This window comes from Dendrobates tinctorius, unplaced genomic scaffold (genome assembly GCF_039654945.1).
Source record: "Dendrobates tinctorius isolate UK_male_01 unplaced genomic scaffold, ASM3965494v1 ptg000085l, whole genome shotgun sequence".
Lineage (NCBI taxonomy): Eukaryota > Metazoa > Chordata > Amphibia > Anura > Dendrobatidae > Dendrobates > Dendrobates tinctorius.
In genome coordinates, this window is record NW_027361753.1 from 8407941 (window position 1) to 8421727 (window position 13787).

The 13787-nt window shown below is 42.3% G+C and overlaps 1 protein-coding gene across 1 annotated transcript in view; it reads left to right on the forward strand.

Annotated features, from left to right (window-relative positions):
- ST8SIA3 (ST8 alpha-N-acetyl-neuraminide alpha-2,8-sialyltransferase 3) overlaps positions 1 to 13787 on the forward strand; it is a 63444-nt gene that overhangs the window by 37534 nt on the left and 12123 nt on the right. The window contains exons 2-3 of the mRNA XM_073584836.1: positions 6015 to 6137; positions 6783 to 7340. Coding sequence (XP_073440937.1) covers positions 6015 to 6137; positions 6783 to 7340 — 681 coding nt within the window. The remainder of the gene's footprint in view (positions 1 to 6014; positions 6138 to 6782; positions 7341 to 13787) is intronic.

Below are 13787 nucleotides of genomic sequence, written 5' to 3' on the forward strand. Positions count from 1 at the left end.
TTGGCAGATCGGAGAGAGGCGCGGAGTGGATGTGTCCCAGGTCTGCAGCCTCTGCTCCCCCCTCCCCCCGTTTCTCATTGTAGTCCTTTATAGGGAACACACTGTTATAATGCTTGTAATCTGACATTTGGCAGCAGCTGCTCCTGTTTAGATTAAATGCGAGCACTTACCAGCAGCGAGACTGCAATTCCACTCACGTGGATCATATAAATCCTCTGGTTTGAGCAGATTAAGCTAAACAACTGGCGAGCCTCTGAGTAACACAAGGCATCGTGCGGGCACAGCTGGAGATGAGCCGTGCCATCCATGCCAGTGGTGCCACAACTGCAAGCAGTGCCGCCAAATTATCATCAGCTTATCACAATGCGTCAGGTTATTACACCATTGGGATGAATCAGCGGCCATTGTAGACTTCTACAGTAGAGGCTCAACCGCAGGTCATGCCGTAGTTTCCCCGCAGCTGCACATTTCCCTACTTCCTTTTCTATCTGGAGATCTTTCATTTGGGGAATTTTTCTTCTTTAATGCATTTATTTTTGGCTGAAAAAATAATGCCTTTTGCAATTGGGTTTGATTATAAATTTTTCACAGTTTGGCTTTTACAGATTGTTCATTGCTGACTGCAGAATGAGGTAACTAGGGATCCGTCAGTGAGCTTGTTTTGTGGGGAAAGTTTGTAATTGTGGTATCTTTCTTTTTCTGAGCTTCGCTTAGCTCAGGGTTCCCCAACTCCAGTCCTCAAGGCTCACCAGCAGGTCATGTTTTCATGATTTCCCTTTTATTGTACAGGTGATGCAATTATCACCTGGGCAATACTAAGGAAATCCTGAAAACATGACCTGTTGGTGGGCCTTGAGGACTGGAGTTGGGGAACCCTGGTTTAGCTGATTTATGACCACATCAAAGTTCATCCCAGCTTTGATGTGGTGTGTGGTCATAAATCAGAACAGAGGGGTTCAGAAAAACACAAGGAGTTAAAAGAGTTTTCTACCACTAGGATACCACTTTCTTATATACTATATTCCCAAATGGATATTAAAAACCACATACACTCACCTCCTGTACCGGCGCCAACCCAGCGATATTGGAGCTGGGTTTTCCGAGGCTCACGTGGTATTGATATGCCACTTGAGCCGTTCAGACAGTTAGCGGAGGTGAGTTTATGGTCTTTTACTCTTCCACTGGGAAATATATATAATACTTAAGAAGGTCTTGTCCTAGTAGTGGACAACCCATTTAAGGCCCAATTTAGACAAGCTAATAATGCGAGATCAGCACTCATTAGAATACTCATTCGCCAATTATTTGACTTTTTAAACACTGAGGCAAACAGTTGTCTGCTGGTAAGTCGATTATTCATTATTCAGGTATGAAAACATTTGTTATCGGCGATACATTGTCAGCTGTAAATAGGATATGTGTTGTCGATAAAATTATACTCTGTGTGCACAGAACAATTGTATTAACATTAGTTCTGCACATTTAGATTTCTGGTTGGCCTATTTAAACAGGTCAACAAACGACTATAGACCAACTTTTATATAGCCGACTGGTAGTCATTTAAATGGGTGGTTCGAGACTATTTATTTATCATTTTTACTATGGACCTAAAAACTAAAACGCAGAGTTAGCTACCTAGCGCTGGCTCAGATCGGTGACCTAGCGCTGGCTCAGATCAGTGACCTAGCGCTGGCTCAGATCGGTGACCTAGCGCTGGCTCAGATCGGTGACCTAGCGCTGGCTCAGATCGGTGACCTAGCGCTGGCTCAGATCTGTGACCTAGCGCTGGCTCAGATCGGTGACCTAGCGCTGGCTCACATCGGTGACCTAGCGCTGGCTCAGATCGGTGACCTAGCGCTGGCTCAGATCGGTGACCTAGGGCTGGCTCAGATCGGTGACCTAGCGCTGGCTCAGATCGGTGACCTAGCGCTGGCTCAGATCGGTGCCCTAGCGCTGGCTCAGATCGGTGCCCTAGCGCTGGCTCAGATCGGTGACCTAGCGCTGGCTCACATCGGTGACCTAGCGCTGGCTCAGATCGATGACCTAGCGCTGGCTCAGATCGGTGCCCTAGCGCTGGCTCAGATCGGTGACCTAGCGCTGGCTTAGATCGGTGACCTAGGGCTGGCTCAGATCCGTGACCTAGCGCTGGCTCAGATCGGTGACCTAGCGCTGTCTCAGATCGGTGACCTAGCGCTGTCTCAGATCGGTGACCTAGCGCTGGCTCAGATCGGTGCCCTAGCGCTGGCTCAGATCGGTGACCTAGCGCTGGCTTAGATCGGTAACCCACCGCTCTTGTGGGCAATTCAGCTGCTCCAGGTCAACAGAGCAGCTCTTCTTCTTCTAGGCTGCTCTGTCAACAGGGTGTGACTGCCGACGTCATGCTGCGGATTGACAGCCAGCTCCCTGCAGTTAGGAAGTCAGCATGATGTCAGCAGTCACCCCCCACCCATCAACAGACAAAAGCCGAAGAGAAGTCGCTGTTCCCCCAATGAGATGTCTGTGAATGTGCTGAATTGCCAATTAGAGGTAGTCTGTGACTGATCTGTGCCGGCAGAGATCGGTGCTGGGTATAACAGACAGGTAGTTAGCAACAACCTGCCTGTTAGTTCTTAGGCCATTGAATAGTCCTAGATAACCCCCTTAACAGGTTGGCAAGTTTACATGGGCCCTTACAAACTTGCAAGTTAGAGCGAGCTCCTTGACGGATCCTTAGATAGCGTATTCTGCAGCTAGCCAAGCAGCCTTAAAGAGTAATTGTCATTTTAATTTTTCATATCATAATTCATAGTCAACATAAAGACACAGTTGATTGCATAAGTTTTCAACCCCTTGGCTTTTTACCTGTTTTGTTGCATTACAACCTGGGTGTAAATATTTTTGTAATCCGTTTTGTGTGTGATACATCAGCACTAAATAGTCTAAGTTGGAGAAGTGAAGTGTCAAAATATACGCAAGAATTACATTTACGTAATCGAATAACTAAAAATCGGCGTGTGCGTATGTATTAACCCCTTTTGCAATGAAGCCCCTAAAAACTTCTGGTAAAACAATTCCCTTCCTAAGTTACATGCTTAGTGAAAGTAAGTCCACCTGTGTGCAATCTAAGTGTCTCCTGTCTGTCAGTATATACTGAAAGGCCACAGAGGCTGCAATACCATTAACAAGAGGCACCACTAACCAAACACCATGAAGACCAAGGAGATCTCCAAACACCACCATGAAGACCAAGGAGATCTCCAAACAACTCCATGAAGACCAAGGAGATCTCCAAACAACTCCATGAAGACCAAGGAGATCTCCAAACAACTCCATGAAGACCAAGGAGATATCCAAACATCACCATGAAGACCAAGGAGATCTCCAAACAACACCATGAAGACCAAGGAGATCTCCAAACAACACCATAAAGACTAAGGAGATCTCCAAACACCATGAAGACCAAGGAGCTCTCCAAACAAGTCAGGGACAAAGTTGTTGAGAAGTACAAGTCAGGGTTGGTTTGTAAAGAAATATCCCAATCTCTGATGATCCCCGGAACACCATCAAATCCATTATCATCAAATGTGAAGAACATGGTACCACAAAAAAACCTGCCAAGAGAGGGCCGCCCACCAAAACTCTCAGCTCGGGCAAGGAGGGCATTAATCAGAGAGGCAACACAGAGACCAAAGGTAACCCTGAAGGAGAGAAGACTTCCCAAGCAGACACTGGAGTATCTGTCCATACCACCGCAATAAGCTGTACACTCCATAGAGGTGGACTTTATGGAAGAGTGGGCAGAAAAAAGCCGTTACTTACACACAAACATTGTAAGGCTTGTTTTGCGTTTGCCAAAAGACATGTGGGAGACTCCCCAAGTGTATGGAGGAAGGTGCTGTGGTCAGATGAGACCAAGCTTGAACTTTTTGGCCACCAATGTAAACACTATGTTTGGTGCCAAATCAGCGAAGCTCATCACCCCAAGAACACCATCCCCACAGTGAAAGATGATGTTGGCAGCATCATGCTGTGGGGATATTTTTCGGCAGCAGGGACAGGGAAAATGGTCTGAGTTGAGGGGAAGATGGAAGTGGGTTAAGGGGAAATGTAAATGTTTTGGAGTGGCCTAATCAAAGCGCAGACCTTAACTGAGGTCAAAATTTAGCAAGTGTGAATATAATCAGTGGTGGATATAACACGGGACCCCATGTGCAAAGACAGTGTGTGACCTTGTGAAATAAAAAAAAAAATGTTTACTTATGTCGCCATTTTCAGAGACCCCTAACTTTTTTTATTTTTTCCATCAATGGAGCTATGTGATGGCTGAAAACTGCAAATCTTGTATTTCATTTTTGGGTGTTTTTTGGTGTTCAACATATTTTTTAAATAATTTTACCATTTTATAAACTCAAATTTTATGGACGTGATGATACCAAAAATATTCACTATTGTTGTTTTTATAATTATTATTATTTTATTCCTTTATTTTAAAACTTGGAAAAGAAGGGAGATTTCAACTTTTATATTTTTTTTAAAAAATCTGGAAAACTTTTTTACTTTGTTAGTCCCCATTGGGGACTTAAATCCTGCGATTGTTTGATTGCATATATTACAATGTCCTATGAACCTCAGCCTGTGGTTAAACTTCAGAGGTGTACCAAGATGGCAGCGATGGTGACCTTCAGCAAGTGCTTGGCTTCCCTTGTAAACCATTGGCCCCTCATGATCACGTCGTAGGGGGTTTGGTGGGCACCAATAAATAAACAAGAGTCGGGCGAATTTCCACCATTCCTGACTGGGCACAATTTTGGGTTTTATCGTACATTAACAGCTCTAAAAATAAATTTGGTTCTGATATTCAAATAATATTCGATACATGTGACTTAATTGTTTTCTCATTTATATTCCTTTTTTTATAATGGGCTAAAATGAAATGTAAAGAAAAGTAGGAAATACGTGTCTTATTTTCCACTTCTTTTATTACCCCCCAGGATGAGGTATTAAAACATCTTTGGACAGAGGGGTTGGGAGCGGGGATTTTTACGTGTTAATACATACTTTTATCACTGATTTCCACTGTAACTGAGGCGGATGTAATAGCCCCAGTTACAGGGGAAATTTAGCCTCCTGGCTGCATGACAGCACTGAATTTGTCTCATTGGTCTCAGTAGCTCCTGTTTCCTGTCGGTTCTTACTTATCTGTGTACAGTGAGTTAGGCACTGCTTAGGGACTGTACAGTAGGTTTGTTTATAATCCGAATTTCTATGTAGGTTGAAACAGGGCCAGGAAAAAAATAAAACAAATACTTCACTTCTCGCTGCCTGCCTTCAGGTCCTCTTCTTTCAGTCATTGGGTGCCTCATCACTGACCCCTTCACTATAGGTCAGGACCGCCAATGGCACGTAAACGTGATCTGATGATGGGCATTGTCAGGACTCGAACCCAGCAGCATTTTTAGTATATAAACTAGTATTCCAATGTTGATGAAGACTGTAGCAGGCATACGCAACAATCAGGTAGTTAATTCATAGGTGCTGTGGTTCTTACATACTCCTCAGAACTATATCTGCCTCCTTGCATGGTCACTATTTTCTTATGTCAAAGGAGAAGGGGTTCCGGCACTGTGGGCCTCACAGCAGTTACAGGTGTACGTAAGGGAGTGATATAATGCTAAATAATAAAATCTGCGTAGATTATTGATTCCAGCATCACATCCAAGGGTGAAACAACAAAGGGTGCAGCGGTAGAAGTTGCATCTAGGCCCAGGATATGAGGGGTCCCCAATGACCCTGTAACATATGAAGGCACCGGTATCTAAAATGGCACAAAATAGTTGGAGACCTGTTAAACATTCGACTGTGGGACCCAAGAGCCTCAAGTTGAGCCTCTTGATCACTTTGATACTCTTGTACATGTGATAAGAGTTGGAAAGACCACCATGTTTTCTGGAAACCTACAAGAGTGAATGACTAGGGCAATCCAATAATCTTCGTGTTTTACATCAAGTAATGATAATTTTGTTTTGTACTGCTAGGTCCCAGTTTGCGATGAAGTTTTTGGACCCTTCATTTGTTCCAATAACAAATTCTTTGACGCAAGAACTACAAGAAAAACCAGCCAAGTGGGTGTTCAACCGGACAGCATTCTCTCGCCAGAGGTAAGTGGAGGAATTAACTATATGCGACAACCATTCACCTATAGTTCCTATTCCTAATTACATACCACATTTCCCTCTTAGTGGTCAACATATGTAACATGAAAACATGGTGGGGTCCAAATCATGGTGTCTGGTCTGGAGTCTAAATTATAGGTTCTGGCCCTGTTGTCTGAATTGTGGGATCTGATCTTGGGTCTCTAAATTATTCGATCTGGACTGGGGTTTGTGATATGAATATTGAAGTCTGAATTTTGGAGTCTGGTTTGGGGGTCTAATTTTTGAAGTTTAGAAAAGTTTAGGGGTCTGGTCTTGATTACCTAGGCTCCATATACGATTTTCACCATAATGGCCTTGTAGTGATGGCAGTTTGCTAGGAATATTCATAAGAAAAATGATAAATGTCAAACTCCACTCTGACAATCCATGCCATATTATAGAAGCAGTGAGAACAATGTCTCAAATATTGACAACTACAATTGATCATTGGTGGTTTGCGAGACCAGACGAGACCAGTCGATCAGCGCTCCAGCTTTAATCCAAGGGTTATGTTGAGACACCCCTTTAAGTCCTGATATTTGATGAACTTTTAGGGAAAAATTATGTTTAGTTTTTCTTAATTTTGGTTTTTCTTTTTTGCGTTCTAAGGAGAGAAATTCTGCAGAATGTGGACGTCATCAGAAATTTTTCTCTGACCAAGAATAGTGTACGAACTGGCCAGTTGATGCATTACGACTACTCCAGTCATAAATACGTGTTTTCTATCAGCAATAACTTCCGATCGCTTCTTCCAGACGTGTCGCCCATTCTCAACAAACATTATAACATTTGTGCCGTGATAGGAAACAGTGGCATCCTCACGGAAAGTCAGTGCGGGGCAGAAATAGACAGCGCCGATTTTGTCTTTCGTTGCAACTTTGCTCCGACTGAGGCTTTTCAGAAAGACGTGGGGAGGAAAACTAACCTGACTACGTTCAACCCCAGCATCTTGGAAAAATATTACAATAACTTATTGACCATTCAAGATCGGAACAATTTTTTCTTACATTTGAAAAAACTGGATGGGGCCATATTGTGGATCCCGGCATTTTTCTTTCACACTTCGGCAACAGTCACCAGAACACTGGTCGACTTTTTCGTTGAACATCGGGAACAGCTTAAAGTCCAGTTGGCTTGGCCTGGAAATATCATGCAGCATGTCAACAGGTAAGAGACTGTCTAAATTCTAGCCCTTTATTATAGGGACCAGTGATCCCATCAATGGCCAGTCCTTAAAATGCCATAAAAATGTAATTAATGAGAGTCCGACTGCAGGGACCTTCACTGATCGAGAGGATGATGGGTCCCAGTTCTTAGTGTAGGGATGGTCAAGCATGTGATTGGGTAGGTTTCCCAAAAAATTATATTCTAACTTTTTTTTCTTCCCTTTTCATGACATCAGACTAGCTGTAAAAAGGCATATAATCAAAAAAGATCTTGCGCAAAGTATAAACTTTTTTTAAAAAATATTTTTGTACGTCAAGCTAAAATTAACCTACTAGATGCTCAGGAAATTTTTTCTACCTGTGTACAGAGCATTTGAAAAAATTCACCTAAAAAAACTTGAAAGATTGCAGTTTTAACAGTGCCCACCAGAGGAGACAATAGGCTGACACTTCCTGTTTTCTGTAGCTCAGTTATTGGCTTTGCTGTTTAGACTGGGGCTGAATGAGCAGAGTCAGCTCATTATCATTAGTGACAGGAAGATATAGTGACATCTCTATTGTACTTTGCTGAAGGCTTTTGTAAATAGGGGACTGTTATAATTGATAACAGTTTGCTGTCAATTGAATCCCATTCATGTCACGTGCCATAAAGACACACAAAATGCTGTATTGTCAATACAGACTTTACAGAAATAAAGTGCATCCAATATGGCTACCCCGGGGATTTAAAAAAAACAAAACAAAGCACAAAATGTGTAGTTACAATGTAAACAGAGCAAACACATTATTTCTCTTTTATAGACTTGTATGTTATTAATGACAATAGACGAATACCAGACTAGTCCGGGACAGTGCTCGGCCGGCTTCTTCCCGCACCTCTGCAGTTGATTTACACGTTTATTTCACGAGTGTACATTGGGACAGACGTTAATCATCAGGAGCTGCACTTCAAGCTGTATTTTCTCTGAAACACCAGAGCGTTTCAAAAAAAGATGTACCTGACTACAATCATGTAGCTAAGCTCTGATTCATGCTGCCCGTTTTTGGACAGCATTAACCAAGTGACAGGTTAATGGAAACGCATTAAGTTTCAGTCTGCAATTTTCATTCCTTCAAAAATGTTTATACCTCTTGATATGCAATTTGTAGCCTAATCCAAGTTGCAGATTTTTTACTTTTAGCTGAGTCTCTCCCAACAATGGGAGCTCTCTGTTTCTCTCCTATTAATATAGGCTGAATGGGAGCTGTGTGTCTCTCCTTGTAATATAGGATGGATGTGAGGTCTGTGTGTCTCTCCCATTAGTAAAGGCTGGATGTGAGGTCTGTGTGTCTCTCCCAGTATTAAAGGCTGGATGTGAGGTCTATGTGTCTCTCCCAGTAATATAGGCTGAATGGGAGCTGTGTATCTCTCCCAGTAATATAGGCTGGATGTGAGGTCTGTGTGTCTCTCCCAGTAATATAGGCTGGATATGAGGTCTTTGTCTCTCCTAGTAATATAGGCTGGATGTGAGGTCTGTGTGTCTCTCCCAGTAATATAGGCTGGATGTGAGGTCTGTGTGTCTCTCCAATTAGTAAAGGCTGGATGTGAGGTCTGTGTGTCTCTCCAATTAGTAAAGGCTGGATGTGAGGTCTGTGTGTCTCTCCCAGTAATACAGGCTGGATGTGAGGTCTGTGTGTCTCTCCCAGTAATATAGGCTGGATGTGAGGTCTGTGTGTCTCTCCCAGTAATATAGGCTGGATATGAGGTCTTTGTCTCTCCTAGTAATATAGGCTGGATGTGAGGTCTGTGTGTCTCTCCCAGTAATATAGGCTGAATGGGAGCTGTGTGTCTCTCCCAGTAATATAGGCTGGATGTGAGGTCTGTGTGTCTCTCCAATTAGTAAAGGCTGGATGTGAGGTCTGTGTGTCTCTCCCAGTAATACAGGCTGGATGTGAGGTCTGTGTTTCTCTCAGTGTAATATAGGCTGGATGTGAGGTCTGTGTGTCTCTCCAATTAGTAAAGGCTGGATGTGAGGTTTGTGTGTCTCTCCCAGTAATACAGGCTGGATGTGAGGTCTGTGTGTCTCTCCCAGTAATATAGGCTGGATGTGAGGTCTGTGTGTCTCTCCCAGTAATATAGGCTGAATGGGAGCTGTGTGTCTCTCCCAGTAATATAGGCTCCAAAAGTTGTGCAATTTGTCCTGTGTATGCTGATACTCCATATGTGGGGGGGAACCACTGTTTAGGCGCATGGCAGAGCTCGGAAGGGAAGGAGCACCGTTTGACTTTTCAGTGCAAAATTGTCTGGAATTGAGATCAGACGCCATGTCGCGTTTGGAAAGCCCCTGATGTCCCTAAACAGTGGAAACCCCCCAATTCTTACTCCAACCCTAACCCCAACACACCCTCAACCCTAATCATAACCCTAACCACAAACCTAACCCTAACACACCTCTAACGCTAATTCCAACCCTAACCCTAATCCCAACCCTAGTCCTAACACTAACTTTAGCCCCAACCCTAACCCTAACTTTAGCCCCAACCCTAACCCTATCCTTAACCCTAACCCCAATCCTAACCCTAATGGGAAAATGGAAATAAATACATTTTTTTATCTTATCATTTTTCCCTAACTAAGGGGGTGATAAAGGGGGTTTGATTTCTCAATTATAGCGGGTTTTTATGTTTGGCAGCTGTCACACTAAAAGACGCTTTTTTTTGTAAGAAGTTTTTGCATCGCCGTATTTTGAGAGCTATAATTTTTCCATATTTCGGCCGACAGAGTCATGGAAGGGCTTGTTTTTGCAGGACAAGATGGCACTTTCAGTGATACTATTTTTATTACCATTTTTTTATCGCGCTTTATTCCACTTTTTCCAAGCGGTATGATGATACTGCTTGGAAAAAGTATAATTTGCTACTTTTTTGTGTTTTTTTTACGGCGTTCACTGAAGGGGTTAACTGGTGTGAGATTTTTATAGATGGGATTTTTACGGACGTGGCGGTTCCAAACATGTGTACTTTTTTTGTTTATTTTATTCACATAAAAATGTGAATTCATTAGTGGATTTTTTTATTATTATTTAATATTTTTTACATTTTTTTTTCCTTTTTTACCTAGTACCTTTATGGGACTTTCAATTTTTACACTTTGATTGCAGGTATAATACATTGCAGTGCACTAGCTCCCGTCCCTCTGCCTCCCCCCTGAACGCTGCAATCGCGCTCGATCGCAGCAATTAGGGGGTTATCAGCCAGGGGCGGCACTGACTGTTAGTGCAGATGCTCAACCACCGGCAGCGCTAAGCTCCTGCACTGATCGGGCAGGAGATGCTGATATTTCAGCAACTCCTGCGCGGTCATGCTGTGATCGGTCAATCAGATGGACGGACCGATCACAGTGATCTGGGTGTAGGGACCGATGGCATGGGTCCCTGCACCCGCTGGGGTGATAAGCAGTGCATTTTGGCCTCCAAACGTGGTGTGTATTTTACCTTCCAGACAGTTCAATCTTGGTCTCATCTGACCCGACTATATTCTCCCAGTATTTCACAGGCTTGTCTAAATGTTGTTGAGCAAACTTTAAACGCACTTGAACATGCTTTTTGTTCAGCAGTCTTGCCTGGTGAGCGTGCATATAGGTCCTTGAGACTGAGTGCAGTACTCATAGTTTTCTTTGGCACAATTATACCTGCTGATATCAGGTCTTTCTGTAGCTCTCCACAGGTGGTCCTTGGCTCTTGGACAACTCTTCTGATAATTCTTTTCACTCTTCTGTCTGAAATCTTGGGGAGAGCACCTGGTTGTGACTGGTTTATGGTTAAATGGTGTTCTTTCCACTTCCAGATTATGGCCCCAACAGTGATCACTAGTTTACAAATTCTTTTGTAACCAATCCCATCAGTACATTTTGCAACAATAAGGTTGTAAAGGTCTTGAGACAGCTCACTGGTTTTACCCATCATGACATGTTTCTTGTGTGGCACCTTGGCAATGAGACACCTTTTTATGAGCTATCAGTTGAACCAAATTATATTATTTTTTCACTAAGTGCCAGGATTGCTTTCTTTTTACTGATAGATTTCAGCTGGTGTCATGATTTTCCATGGATTTTAGCATCTCTTTCTTAATTTGTTCAACACTTTTTCCCTGTGTCATTTCTCAATACTATACATAACTCAATTTATGAACAGCTATGGTTTGATTTTTTTTTTCCCTGTTTGGATTGGATGGGTTATTGCCAACATGTGGTGAGAATTTCATGTTGATAGCACATTTAGAAATATATTTATTTAGAAAATTGGTGATGTGTCCAATATTTAGACATTAAGGTTAAAGATGTTAATCAAAGAATGTACAGGACACAGAATGTTTCTGGCCCTTTCTCCAAGGTCCTGTGCTGGAGGAGGAACTGCACGATCATGGAGCCTGCATGGTGAAGACATTGCAGAGCTTGGGACACAGCTTTGTCCTCAGACATTGCAGAGCTTGGGACACAGCTTTGTCCTCAGACATTGCAGAGCTTGGGACACAGCTTTGTCCTCAGACATTGCAGAGCTTGGGACACAGCTTTGTCCTCAGACATTGCAGAGTTTGGGACACAGCTTTGTCCTCAGACATTGCAGAGCTTGGGACACAGCTTTGTCCTCAGACATTGCAGAGCTTGGGACACAGCTTTGTCCTCAGACATTGCAGAGTTTGGGACACAGCTTTGTCCTCAGCCATTGCAGAGCTTGGGTCACAGCTTTGTCCTCAGACATTGCAGAGCTTGGGACACAGCTTTGTCCTCAGACATTGCAGAGCTTGGGACACAGCGTTGTCCTTAGACATTGCAGAGCTTGGGACACAGCTTTGTCCTCAGACATTGCAGAGCTTGGGACACAGCTTTGTCCTCAGACATTGCAGTGCTTGGGTCACAGCTTTGTCCTCAGACATTGCAGAGTTTGGGACACAGCTTTGTTCTCAGACATTGCAGAGCTTTGTCCTCCTTGAAGAGCAGACATTTCCCCCAATTCGCGACTGCCCCACTTATCCGGGCTGGTTGGGAGGTATACTTCTATACCAACAAATATTGTCTGAGTCAGTCTATTGCTGCTAATATGAACAATAGGAAGTAGAAGTCTAATATTAGACCTAGTAGTAAGTATAATAATTGTGAGGGCTTTTCATATAATACACATAGTAGTATAAAAAATAAAAAAAGTCGTCAAATATTATTTTAAAAATATATTTACCATACAAACCTGATTTAAACAATATATTATTTCTGATAATACATCCCCTTTAAACCATCATTTTACTGTGTACTGTGGGTTTATATTTAATAAAGAACAAATCCCCATCCAGACGTAGCGTGTTTCCTCCTGATTGCAAGCTGTTATTGGCTGCGGGAGATTTTGTACCCCGCAATAAAGGCTGACAAACCTCTATGTGACACATTAATAATCTCACATTATTTCCTCATCCTCGGTTTTTCCCATTGTCAGATTCTTGCTGCAGACTTTAAATATGATTTGGCATTTCATCAAGATCCGTAACCCGACCAAATCTGATTTGCCAGCTTTTATTACGAGCATCCATCCATTAGGGTTTTATAGTCTTCTCACATCGCGGATCTTAATTTCATTGCCCGACCTTTATTGAGTCTTCGTTGCCACAGTTGGAAGAGCCCCTAACGGAGATTGGCAAACGGTGGGTGACACTGCCTGTGAAATGTGATATCGACCATTGCGAGGGGTCTCACCAGCCAGACCAGTAATGTGGAATAGGAAAGCTGGGGAACAAACAGTGATAACTACATAATAAAAACTAGATTATGGCCTGCAGAAAATGTAAATTTAAAAGGAAGCTGTCATTGGAAATTCACCTATTATTTAAAATAGTTTTTTGAGTTTAATATATTAAAAAGAAAATCTTAAATATTTACTTAAAAATAAAAAAATAGAAATCATGCAATTCTATTATTTTTGATGAGTATGAGTCTAATAAATCACACCAGTCACTGGAGTTTTTTTTTAGACTCTGACTTCATATGGTTTCAGGAAACAACACATGTACATTAGCAGCAACAAACAGACTTTGACCCTATATTTTGTATTGAAGCATCTATTGAGCATGTGCAAAGGTCAACAGAAGGGGGAACCTAAGGGGGAATGGCAGTGGGAGCCTATTGTGACTGATGAATCCTTTTTTTATCCACTGTGTATTGAGGTGTTACCTGTCAATGTAATCTTACATGTGATGATAATGACTTTTTGTTTAAATCATGTTTTTCTGTTAAATGTATTTATTTAAAAAAAAAATGTTGGCAGTTTTTTTTCTGTTTCACAAGCTTTGTTAAAAATAAAAATTAGAAACCTTGTGCTTTTCACTCTGGCCACTGTGGCTTTTTTAGACTCAAAATTACTATTGTTTCAGGAAACAACACATGTACATTGTATTGAAAAGCTTCTAATCAGCGTGTGCAAAA